Genomic DNA, 12474 nt, shown 5'->3' with positions numbered 1-12474 from the left:
TGTAACACTACCTAAAAGGTAGTCAGACAATGGAATAATGCTACTAATAAACTTTGGAATGCTTAAATCAGGGGGGTGGGGGACGGCAAGCCCCTTATAAAGGCAAAAATACATCATATGCAAAAATTTAGATAACAGAAAGAATACATCTTCAATTGGTTAGGTGTTAAGTGTCTTATCTAATGAACATCCTACGAGGCGTGAGGTCACCATCATCCCGGGATTTTACTCAGGATGTAGACGCCATCTTGTTACATGAGGTAGTTGGTCAGTGGGAGGGGGTACTCTAGCAGACATTTTGAGTAACTATTGAACACAGGTATACACAGTAAATAGACATTTCACTTAAAATGGCTATTTACTAACACTCTACAAAAGCTACTGAATATCTAAATCTGTCCCTAAGAGCCTGCGCATAAAAGACGGCAGTGGCTTATCCACTACCCCCCTCGCTACAGACTTTCCCCGTAAAGACAGACGCTATCTCTACTACCCCTCAAAAGAAGTAGCTTTGTGATTCGTGTGAAGGGACTGCAACGGAGAATGAGGTCGGTCATAGTCTTCGTCATCTATGTCTTGGTGAATGAAAGTCGGGGTGGTCTGATCTGCAGTCTTCTGTAGGCACTTTTTAATACAAGGTAGCACGCAACAGACAATGAGAGCAAGGATAACCAACATTATCAAGACAGCCACGCCTATCTGGGCCAAAACTTTCTGCCAACCATTCATCCATCCAAACCATCTTTCCCATGGATCTGTGACCCCAGAAATTCGTTTCAACTCTTCAGAGAGATTATCTAGCTTCTCTATTGCCAGAGGTTCCCTTGCCATCAGGGCCTGTGTTATCTGGGATGCAGGTACAACATGTCATGGTGTCAGGTAGTATTTTAGATACTCCCCCTTTTTCTGCCAGAATCATATATAAGGCCATCCTATTCTGGAAGGTCATCTGGGAAGTAGCTTGTAATTGCTCAGCTAGTCCTTGAAGGGCATCTCTAGTGTAATTAACAAATCACTGTTGATTATAACAGATATAATTAATCCAATTCTAATTCTTATTGGCAGCGATTATTGGGAGAATAGATTCGAACCCTGCTGCAACTTCGTCTCTTGCCTTGAATTCGTTCGGTACCCCCCCTTGGCACCCCTATGGTATCTATATATACATGGGGGTCCAAACTGCCCTTTACAGGGGCACGCCTTTTGATTCAAAAATATGAATGTGGCGTGTAAGGAGTACCTTGGTGATGGTCAGATATTATGTATATGGGCATAATAACCTTGGCTAGGGTACATTACCCCCACCATACTTCTTCCAACCTTGCCCTAAGCTGCATATCATATCCCCACACAGCCAATATATGTCCCCCAAAGACCGAACGTGTTTCTGTAACAAGGCAAGTGGGACTGTTCTATATGTAGCACAATATCCATGAGTGAAATGACTCAGAAATCTGCCTATCCCATTGTAAATACCGTAGCAGGTGTAGTTTCCTGGATATACAGTAATGCCCTCGGCTGGCTTAACATTCTTGGTGATCATAGGATATTCCTTCTTCCATGACTCACACGCTGACCAATTAGTTTTATAATAGGCATAGAGGCTTAAAAAACATGTGTCTTCGTCAGGGGTGAAAGGGGTACAATGCCTAGATGGGGTCGGGGTCCTCTACATACATAGCAGTTAGTTTTGTTATGTTTGTTAGCATTATATCTCATCCATTCAAGCCATAGGTTAGTATCTGAGAAACCCGTCTCTACGGCCATAGTATCTTCGAATGTTGGGTTTACTATGGCCACCATGTCCTTAAAAGTCTTAATGTGGTGTTTAAGAGGTTGACAGTCATACGTCGGGAGTCTATCCACTCGGGTGACTGATAAATATCTTGTAGGTAGGGGGGGCGGAGCCTAGCATCCAAGCAGAGTGGCTGTGCTGAACCTCAGCTCCCACTACAATATGCCCTTTTCGGGGATAATCCCCTCAATAAATCGGCAGAATCGCACCCTGGAGAGAACCTAGCATGAAGGGGACACCCAGGGCTATGAAACGATACTGAAATCAAGCCTGTACCACCCCGGGGACCCGACAACATGCCTTGAGGCCTACCGGAGATCGGGCAGCGGGGAGACGGCCGCTCCCCAGGCTGACTGACCTGGACATGGAAACCTTGAAAGGGTCACCTCCTACCCCCCCCCCCGCCCCTCTGGACCGATGGGGGTCATCTTGGTCCACACTAAGCGACTGGAAGGCAATCATAAGCCAACCATACAAGTCGAAGAACCGCAACATCAGGGCAGCCGAGCACATGGCGTACCCAAAATGGCGGCGGCGAGTACACCTTACGAGCTGAAACACCTACAAGAGATGGAGGATCACAGCGACATACTGCAGCGTTTAGATGCAGCTTTTGCCCGATTCTGGCACAGGCTGGTAACAAAGCTGCAAGCACCAACAACAAATCAGCCACCCCACCCAGATAAGAACGGACCGAACCGAACCCACGGAGTACAGAGGAAGGTACCACCGAAAGGGCAGCCAGACTGCAAAAAAGCAGCGGGGAACCCCACTCCGGGCACAGCGACTATCCCCAAGCTAACCACGCAAGCACGCAGCCCGCCCAGGCTGGGGGCCAGGAGGAAACTGCCTCCGCAGCATCGACCACCCTGCAGAAGGAATGCCCGCCGCTGGCGGCGACAGGTCACCGGCTCCATCTGCACCCGATGTGAATGCCTCGAACTCACGGAGTCATCGAGTCAGTGGTCAGGCGATGCCACCCTATATGTGGGCCTGGGGCTGGAGGGGGTCCTCGACTCGCATCTGCCGCTCTAACACCTTTTGCCCTCTCACTCCTGATGACAACATACCGCGAACTGGCAAGGGCTGAGCGGGACTGATTTGCGGACACGCCGCACTGTTTAACTTTCTCCTCTCACCTTCCTTATATCTTTAGGTCCCCTCTATTCTGGGTAAACAGAACTTGAGATTGTTGGAGTACAGCCCATCTTAAGGGTTGCACCTTTCGGTTTCCAGCTTTGTCTTTCTTCAGGATCAGCAGCTGCTTGACGTCTGTAGGTAAGGTCAGCATGGTGAGTACGGGTATGGGAATTTCTTCAGGGGACACTCTCTGTCCACTTCCCTTGGCACATACGCAGCCTACTTGGCAGCTTCATCAGCTATATAGTTGCCCTGCGCTTCCTCCGAGTTCAGTCTTCCGTGAGCCTTTACCTTTAGTATGGCCACCTCTTCAGGGAGAAGTAGGGCGTCCATCAGCTCCTTGATAGCCATGCTGTGCTTGACTGGTGTGCCAGTTGCTGTGAGGAATCCCCTTGTCTTCCAGATTAGTCCGAAGTCATGTGCTACGCCTAGTGCATATCTTGAGTCAGTGTAGATATTGGCACGCTTTCCCTCAGCGATCCTGCATGCTATGGTGAGAGCTTGTAGTTCAGCTTCTTGAGCTGACATGGATGAGGGAAGTGGGGATGCTTGGAGCACTGTATCCACTGTAGTGACAGCAAATCTGGTGTTATGTCTTCCTTGTTCATCAGCATATCTGGAGCCATCCACAAACCGGGTGAGGTCAGGTTCTAGCAGGGCAGTTTCATGCACCGTTGGGAGATGCGTGGTTTCCATTTTCATTTGTTCGAAGCAATCATGAGGTGCATCTGGATCCTGGTCCTGGTCTTTGGGAGGGGCGTCAGTGCATATTTCTGTGTGGAATGTTGGGTAGCCAGTTGCTTTGCAGTTCACAGTTTCCTTGGTGACACCCTCTTCAGAAAGCTGGGTTTAGTCTGCGGTGCTCCATGATTTAGCCAATGGGCCAAGTTCTTTCCATGATATATGTGGGGACTTGCAGAAAAATAAATGTGAGGGACAGCCACACCCCAATGGCCTATCTCCATAGGCAGGAGGATTGTGGCTAGGCAATTGCCGTTCAGGTCACAGAACAGATCAGTTATGGTAAGGCGTACCTTCCCCAGCGGGAACAGTTCTTCAGAATGGGGTTCGGGTCCTGGGGTGTTTCTGAACCACAATGTCAATGGGGGAAAGGCTGGACATCATGGGGGACAGGGGGCTTGCAACACCTCCATGCGAATAATGGAGTATGGGTCTAGGTCGAGGCTGTACTAGTAGTAGGGAATTCCCCCCCGTGAAGTAGCAGAAGAGTGGCCGGGTTGAGGGAGTAGCATCTCTGCAAGGATACATTATCTGGCAGCAGAAGGGAGCATTGTAAGCGGAGATGGCAAGCAGCTTAGAGATGCTTGGGCTGGACCTGATTGAGGGTGGCGGCAATGTCATGGGGTGCAAGAATGGAGAGTTTATGCCCAAGGATCAAATCACTTGTCTCGTCAATTAGGGCCTGTGCAGCAAAGACTGCTCAAAGACAGGAGGGGCCCCCCCTCTTGCCACAGGCTCTAGTTGGCATGAGTAGTAGCCAATAGGTCGTTGGTGGGAGCCATAGGACTGAGTGAGGACTCCAGAGGCATGACCCAACCTTTCAGACATGAATAACTTTCCTATAAAAATCGGGAAGGCCCAGGGCGGGGACAGCGGAGATGGCACGTTGCAAAGAAGCTGCACAAGGCTTCAGGGGATAGAGAAAATGGTTCTGTCTTTAGGGCATCGTAGAGTGGCTGCATCAGGGTGGAGGCCTCTGGAATCCAGGCCCTGCAGTAAGAGATGAGGCCCAGGAAGGCATGAAGGGGTTTGAGGCCTGTGGGTGGGCAGATCGCTAAGATACCCCACACCCAGGTGAGGTGACGGGTGCCACAGGAGAGACAATGTCCCAAGAAGACCACGGAGGGCCGGCACCATTGCAGCTTCTTCTTGGAGGCCTTACATCCTTGTTCAGCAAGGTAGCAAAGTAGATCTTCTGAGGTACGTTCAGCCGTGGGAAGGTCTTCAGCACAGAGGAGGAGGTCGTCCACATATTGTAGGAGAACCACATCAGTGTGAGTCTTTTGCCATGAGTCCAGAATGGAAGCCATAGCTTTAGCAAACTGACTTGGTGAATTATTTGCCCCTTGCGGCATAACAGTCCATGTGTATTGCTGACAGTCATGGGTGAATGCAAACAGATATTGACAGGAAGGGAGTAGGGGAACACTGAAGAAGGCATTGGCCAAATCCACCACTGTAAAATACTTTGCCGTAGGTGGGACTCCTGACAGGAGAGTATGAGGGCAAGGTACAATAGGGGTGTCCAGAACGGTTGCATCGTTGATGGCTCTTAGGTCTTGTAAATAGACATTTTACTATCACTAATTTACATCCATAACAGTGAGATCTCACTTGGAGTATTGTATGCAGTACTGGAGACCGTATCTCCAGAAGGATATTGATACTTTAGAGAGAGTTCAGAGAGGGCTACTAAACTGGTTCATGGATTACAGAATAAAACCTATCTTAACATGGGTTTACTTCAGGGAGATCATGCCAAACTAATCTTATTGATTTTTTTGATTGGGTAACTAAAATTATAGATCAGGGTGGTGCAGTAGACATTGCTTACCTCGATTTCAGTAAGGCTTTTGACACTGTTGCACATAGAAGGCTTATCAACAAACTACAATCTTTGACTTTGGATTCCAATATTGTTGAATGGGTAAGGCAGTGGCTGAGTGACAGGCAACAGAGGGTTGTAGTCAATGGAGTATATTCGAAGCTTGGGCTTGTCACCAGTGGGGTACCTCAGGGATCTGTACTTGGACCCATTCTCTTTAATATTTTTATTAGTGATATTGCAGAAGGTCTTGATGGTAAGGTGTGTCTTTTTGCGGATGATACTAAGATATGTAACAGGGTTGATGTTCCAGGAGGGATAAGCCAAATGGAAAATGATTTAGGTAAACTAGAAAAATGGTCAGAGTTGTGGCAACTGACATTTAATGTGGATAAGTGCAAGATAATGCATCTTGGACGTATTTCAGAGAAACTGCTATGTTTATACTGAGGGTTAATCCAGCCTCCAAAACCTCTAGTGGCTGTCTCATTGACAGCCGCTAGAGGCGCTTGCGTGCTTCTCACTGTGAAAATCACAGTGAGAGCACGCAAGCGTCCATAGGAAAGCATTGTAAATGCTTTCCTATGCGACCGGCTGAATGCGAGCGCGGCTCCTGCCGCGCATGCGCATTCAGCCGATGACGTCGCAAGGAAGAAGGAGAGGAGGAGGAAAGCTCCCCGCCCGGCGCTGGAGACAGAGGTAAGTTTAACCCCTTCCTCCCCCCAGAGCCCGGCGGGAGTGGGTCCCTGAGGGTGGGGGCACCCTCAGGGCACTATAGTGCCAGGAAAACGAGTATGTTTTCCTGGCACTATAGTGGTCCTTTAAAAGAAGAAAAACTACCACAACAAGAGGACAGTCTTAAATTAGAGGGGCAAATAATTAAAAATCAGAAAGTATTACTTTACTAAGAGGGTACTGGATGCATGGAATAGCCTTCCGGTTGAAGTGCAGCAGTTTAAGCATGCATGGGATAGGCATGAGGCTATCCTAGCTATAGAATAAGGCAAGGGACTAATGAGAGTATTTAGAAAATTGGGCAGAATAGATGTGCCGAATGGTTCTTATCTGCGGTCATGTATGCAACACTTTGAAAAAAGCCTCTTTGGATGAAACGCATGTGTTTTCATTGTTTTTTTTTTAATCTTTGTTTTAAATAAAACTAGTTTTTTTTAACCTTACCCAAACATTTCTGACTTTATCCCTGAAGATTTAATCCAGAGGAGCCACAACTTTTACCTCCTTAGTAGGAAGAACACCACCTACACTACACAGGGTTGTGCAAAATACAAATTGTTTTGCTCTCCTTATATGAGGATACCTCCTTTTATTTTGCTTTTACACCAACAAAACAGAGAGCACCATTTTCTGTTTTTATTCTCATTTTATGTAATTGGGGGAATATCTGTAACACTGCAATTTGGAGAGAATGCCTGTGAACGCTCGACACCTCAACTAGCCCCAGACCCTGACCTACCATGTACAAGGAATCAAGCTCAGCGACAAATTTAACCTAGTCAAAACAATTTAAATATAAACACAACATTATTCGAATTTTAGTGATGGTGTTGTGTTGCTTTGAAGAACATGGAATTTTAAAATTAAAGGATTTAAGCAGAATTTATCTTACCTTAGAAAGGTTAAATTTTTCTGGTCTGTAAGGTACAGCCTCAATAACATTTGGTCCTACAATGGGTTACAGAAGAATACATATTTAAAGAGAAACAGCAGGCAAACATTGACCCCCAATTTTTAAAGTGGATTTTCAAATTCCTATCCATTATTTGAATGGAAGATGCAAAACTAAAAATGTTCAGGTGGAACTACAGAGTTAATATAATTGTAATGTGTAAGACATACAGAGAAACAAATTGTGCAGATAACAATTCTTGAATTCTACCATAACTGAAAATAACTTTAAAATTTGCAACAAACATTACTGTACTACAATTCCACTGTCTAAACTATGCAGCATTTTAAGTTTTGATTTTTTTTCTAGAAGTTATTTCAAATCCACTATATTGATCTACTGAACATCCCTAATACGAACTAACCATTTTCATGTTATCTTTCAATGTACTATATGATAGCGGGTTATGCTCGTAATTTGTGTTGCCCTTTCTCCCCTACCATTTGTCTTATTTCCACATCCTCTATAGATTGATGCACACTGCCTTTAGAACCCAAATCCCTGAATACAGTTCAGTATTCATTTAAAGGTACACTCAAGGGAATAATACAACTGTAACCCTTTAATAACATAGGTAATAGTCCAAAACAAAAATTGAACCAAAAAAAAAAAAAAAAATATGTATGTGTCCCTATACATATTATATATTTTTATAGGAAACATCCTATATGTATACCAAACACCACATTAAGTGTGAGTTAACTGTTGAATGGATAAACTCCAAACTTACCTATCGTCGCCGTCTGGAAGTTCTGGCCTGCTCGCCTCCCTCTCGTCAGCACAACTTCCGTGTCCTCTACAGCGCGCTTCCGGTCCCGTCATTCCTTGCGGCTTTCCCGCCAGCCTCAGTTCACAACTCAAACTAACGAACACGAACCGCCAAACATGCGAACACCAGGTAATCGGCAAGAATAGCCGCATTCAGGCTATTACCGCCGTTTGAAACCTTCTCAATTCAAATCTTACATATTTCATACGAACAAAACCCACGAACGCTCGAAACATACGAACACACAATACACCTGCCATACCATTCGTTCAAATGTTGTTTCGTGCAGCTAATACCGACTGTGATTGGCTTTTGCACCATTTTTTTTTTTTAGAATTACAAATTATTGATAATTTTGTATGGTATCCTGTGAATTGTTCTTTATGGACCGAATCTAGATGTGTGTAATATTTGTTTTATTAGCACTGACTTGGAAAATACAAAGCATACAGCTTTTAATATATATTTGTTATAAGCATATGTACTTTTAAATAATAAGCATTCAGGCAGGATTCTAACATTGTTTCATTGACCCTTTAAGAGTAAACTTTCCTCACATAGCTAACCATTTATGCTCCTGGCTAGTAACACTTGTTCTCCTCTGGTATATTTGCGCTATTTTCTTGCCTCTATCTTGTCTGTTACTCTCATTCGTATGCTCCCACTACACGTAGCAGTCCCATGATAGGGATAATGGTACTGGTGGTTTCTCAACTAGAAACGGTGTTATCCTCAGATCGACATTTCTCAAACCACTGTACAAGCTCGCTGACGATCAGCATGCATTCACCAACACAAACCCTAAAACTGCGGGACAGTCATTATGGTTGATTTTCTGGCTGTGTGCCTCTACCTGAGTACGCCCCACACAATGTTGAGGCAACCCTGGGGTTCACCCCATTACATAAGATCATCTAAGCGGCTTTCTTCTCAACGCACATTCTACGTACATGCACTACGCTCGAGAAAACTATAACAAAACATGCTAGTTACAATGTTTAACTTTAGTCTACATTGAAGGATGGACAAGCAAGTCAATATCCATTACTCTGTACCCAACCTGAACTAATCTATGTTATCCCCTCGTAACACAGTTTTGCTCCATACTTGCCATAACCAAGCAGAAAAAAACAAAACAAAAAAAAAACGTAACAAAGAATTCCCGTTTCAGCCAGCCGGCTTTGAGTGGGAGCTGAATAATAGTTTGCAGTTTATTGGGAACAGATGCACTTGCGAACGACTTCGGGGGTGCTAGTCGTTATTATTAGACTTATAATGTGCTTCTCCTGGCAGCTACCCAAAAAAGAGGAACAATTAGCCGGCATATGTTCATTTTATTTCCCTAACAAATCTATCCTCGGACCAAATGTGTAAAACAAATCCTCAAAGAAAGATCAATCAATGCTGTACACACCATTTCTTCCGAACAGTGTTTCGGATTAAAGAGGGCAGGTGTTTGGAAATAGCGGAAGATGCCCTGTTTGGGTTAAAGGCGAAATACATTGTTGAAACCAAGTACAAAGAAAACACATGTCCAGCTAGATAATTGTAACTCTTCCTGATCTGCAAAATCTCACAAGTGTGTTGAAAAGGTTAAGTAAGGATACAAATCAAATTACACACACATTATCTCCAATGAGTACCATTTAAATTACGGTTGTAATCATTGCAAGTGTTACACTGCTTCTAAAATGTCACTAATTGGATACTATTCATGACTAAAGAGGTGTGGTAGAGGTAATAAAAAAAACAAAAAAAACAACAAAACACTTACGAGCCCCGAGGGCCATACATAAATACACGCATTTAGTTCATACGTACTGACCATCTGGACCAAACGCGCTCACAGGGCACTCCAGTTACGGTCAGCCTTACAATTCTACTTCATTATCCCTCATGTTTTCATCCCATGGTATGTCCTCCCTCTCACTAACTAACCTTCCCTCTTAGTTAGCAATGGCTGGCTGTCAGGTTCCTAGTTGTCCACTAGTTATCATTCTCCCTGGCTTCTTCACCTTAGGTTAGTGGTCCCGCGAGGCCAACACCCATCCTCATACTTTGAGGTACTACGCTCCTCGGGCCTAATCATAGTTAGTCGCCTCACATTGTGGCATAGAGAGGGCCTCACCTGTCACTCCCATTCAATCTTATGTTTAACGGTCACCGAGAGGCCGACACCCCGCCACAACGTTCAGTGGCCACGCTATCCCCTTGCGCCAACGCATAGATAGAGCCTCTCAAGCAGCTTGGCAATTAGCAGGGCCTCACCTGTCACCAACCTAGAGTAATCGTTTAGCCGCATTGCGGCACTAGCTAGTCAGCCAGGACACACAAACACACACGTAGTACTTGGGGGGCGGCACCTGCGGACCCTGTCATGCATACCCACTATGTTTCAGATCCGATAATCAGATCAGGTATCCTAGCGGATTATTTCCCGCCTCGTTATAGCTTTAGTTTCGATGGTGAGTTTATATACCTTTACAGTAATATAAACAGTATGTCAGAACTATTATACAAGGCTAATCCATGCTTTCAATACGTCAATCACTTATGGGCTAAGGGTCTACTACATAATTAGATATAGCAGTACAAGGATGATATCAAATATACATATTTCCCCAACTTGTCACTAACTTTGTGATCCTTTTATACCACATACACTAGGTGCCCATATCAATTTAGTGAAACCAAGATCAGCCGTTTCCTCCTACAATTTGTTTCAGGCATTTTATTTCTTACATATATTTTCCGTTAAATACGTATGTTGGCCCACACACTGTCTTTTACGTTTACACGTGGTACATATTTAGGCCTCGTATCGGACCATCGTCAGGTCCTCAATATGCTTATGTATATATAGTGACGGCTTCCAGATTTATTCATTACAGATATACTGTTATTACTTGGCAGCCCATCAGGGGCATTTCAGTACATTGAGTTCTAAATTACCATACGTTGACTCATACTGTCGCTTTATTATCACGTCTACGTCAATTATACAAGGCAATGCAGGTTAAAGCATTAGCAATCTATTAAAGACAGGATAAACCAGAATTCCCACTTGTTTCATATCAGACATTGAGGAATCACTTGGCCTTCATTCCGAACAAACGAATACAATTCAAATCCTTAACAGCTAATAGGGGCTTTTCTAGGCACGCCTGACATTCGCAAGGTTCTCCATGCGCATTCAATCATATGTTACGCTATTTTAATATTACATACATCTCACTATGTTATTCATGTTCAAGAAGTCCATCAGGATTGATTTTCGGTCATGATATCTGTTTCTGTCTTAGAAGTTACATCTATAGGCATCTTAAAATACAGATAATTACAATCCCAAGCCTATCAAGTAAACGATTATATTATTATACGACATGATCTTTAAGCTTAAACCACAATCAAAGCTCCTTTTCAGGTTCCTCTCGTAAGAACACATTTTCCCAACTGTTAGTCACGGTATTTCATTTTATTCTTCGGTTCGCATCACGTCAGATAGTTTTGTCAGATGCCTTTTTTCAGTCCTTTTCTCTGTGATTCTATCCAGTTATTCACACATGTAAGGTTGTGTTATCGCTCATCCAGAATAAACAAGCCTGCCAAGGGTCCCCTGCAGCATCCCCCGCCCTGGCCACTCCTAAAGTCCTAAGGTCAGGCCTTGCTTAAACGTAACTGTTGAGCTTAAAGAACATTCAGCCCAGAGATCCTCTGCAGTTCCAAAAGGTCGTCATGCCTTAAGTTAGAGTTTTTAAGCAGGTAAATTTGTCTACTAACACTAAGCAAACTTACTCTAAAGCTTACGATATGTGTAAGTATGGTGTATGATTCAAGATAATAAATGCGTTCCAATTATAAATGGTTGCTTGCACAATTTTTGCCACATGTCTTTGAAACCAGCCTACAATACAACTAAAACTATAACTACAGGAATTTAACATTACGTGTAGACCATATACCCAACAGCTCCCATTTTGCTTATTCAGTAAAGGTGCCGACTAGTGGCAAGATCAAACTCCACAATCATTCAATTCACTCCCTATCAACAGTAAATCTTAGGGGGAGTTTAAAATTAACCATTAAGCCTCCCTTTAATAACCCTACTAATTTAAGTCACCATCTCACTTTGCTTTCTACGATTTCTTGAGGCCAGGTCCCTAACTAAACCTAACTGTCTTTAATAACTGTGATATTTGTTACTTTAATTACTCCGCCCAGGCCTTAATCCTTCCTTCTACCCGGGCCACTCATTCCATGTCAATACAACAGCAGCCTCTAATGGGCGTGTTACGACACACATAAGTAGAAATATAGTAAGTTGGTTTACAATGGGAACATTCCTAACCAAGGATAGAAATCAGACTGTCTTGTCGATAATGTGATTAAATGATTGCTAATTTGTGAATTATCTGGTCTTCTATTTTTGCCCTCTTTTGCAGGCCTGACCTCTCGTCGGTTTCGGCACAGCTCAACCGACTTTGGTCCTTATCGAACTACATACTTTTAATTGTACG

At 44.0% G+C, this 12474-nt stretch overlaps 1 protein-coding gene across 2 annotated transcripts in view; it reads right to left on the bottom strand.

Annotated features, from left to right (window-relative positions):
* The window catches only part of TMEM181 (transmembrane protein 181), a 211671-nt gene that overhangs the window by 100929 nt on the left and 98268 nt on the right, over positions 1 to 12474 (bottom strand). For both annotated transcript variants that reach the window (XM_063443394.1, XM_063443395.1), the window contains exon 3: positions 7129 to 7184. In XM_063443394.1, the coding sequence (XP_063299464.1) occupies positions 7129 to 7184 (56 nt within the window). The remainder of the gene's footprint in view (positions 1 to 7128; positions 7185 to 12474) is intronic.

The sequence above is a fragment of the Pelobates fuscus genome, chromosome 2 (assembly GCF_036172605.1).
Source record: "Pelobates fuscus isolate aPelFus1 chromosome 2, aPelFus1.pri, whole genome shotgun sequence".
NCBI lineage: Eukaryota > Metazoa > Chordata > Amphibia > Anura > Pelobatidae > Pelobates > Pelobates fuscus.
This window is presented reverse-complemented; position numbering and strand designations above follow the sequence as displayed.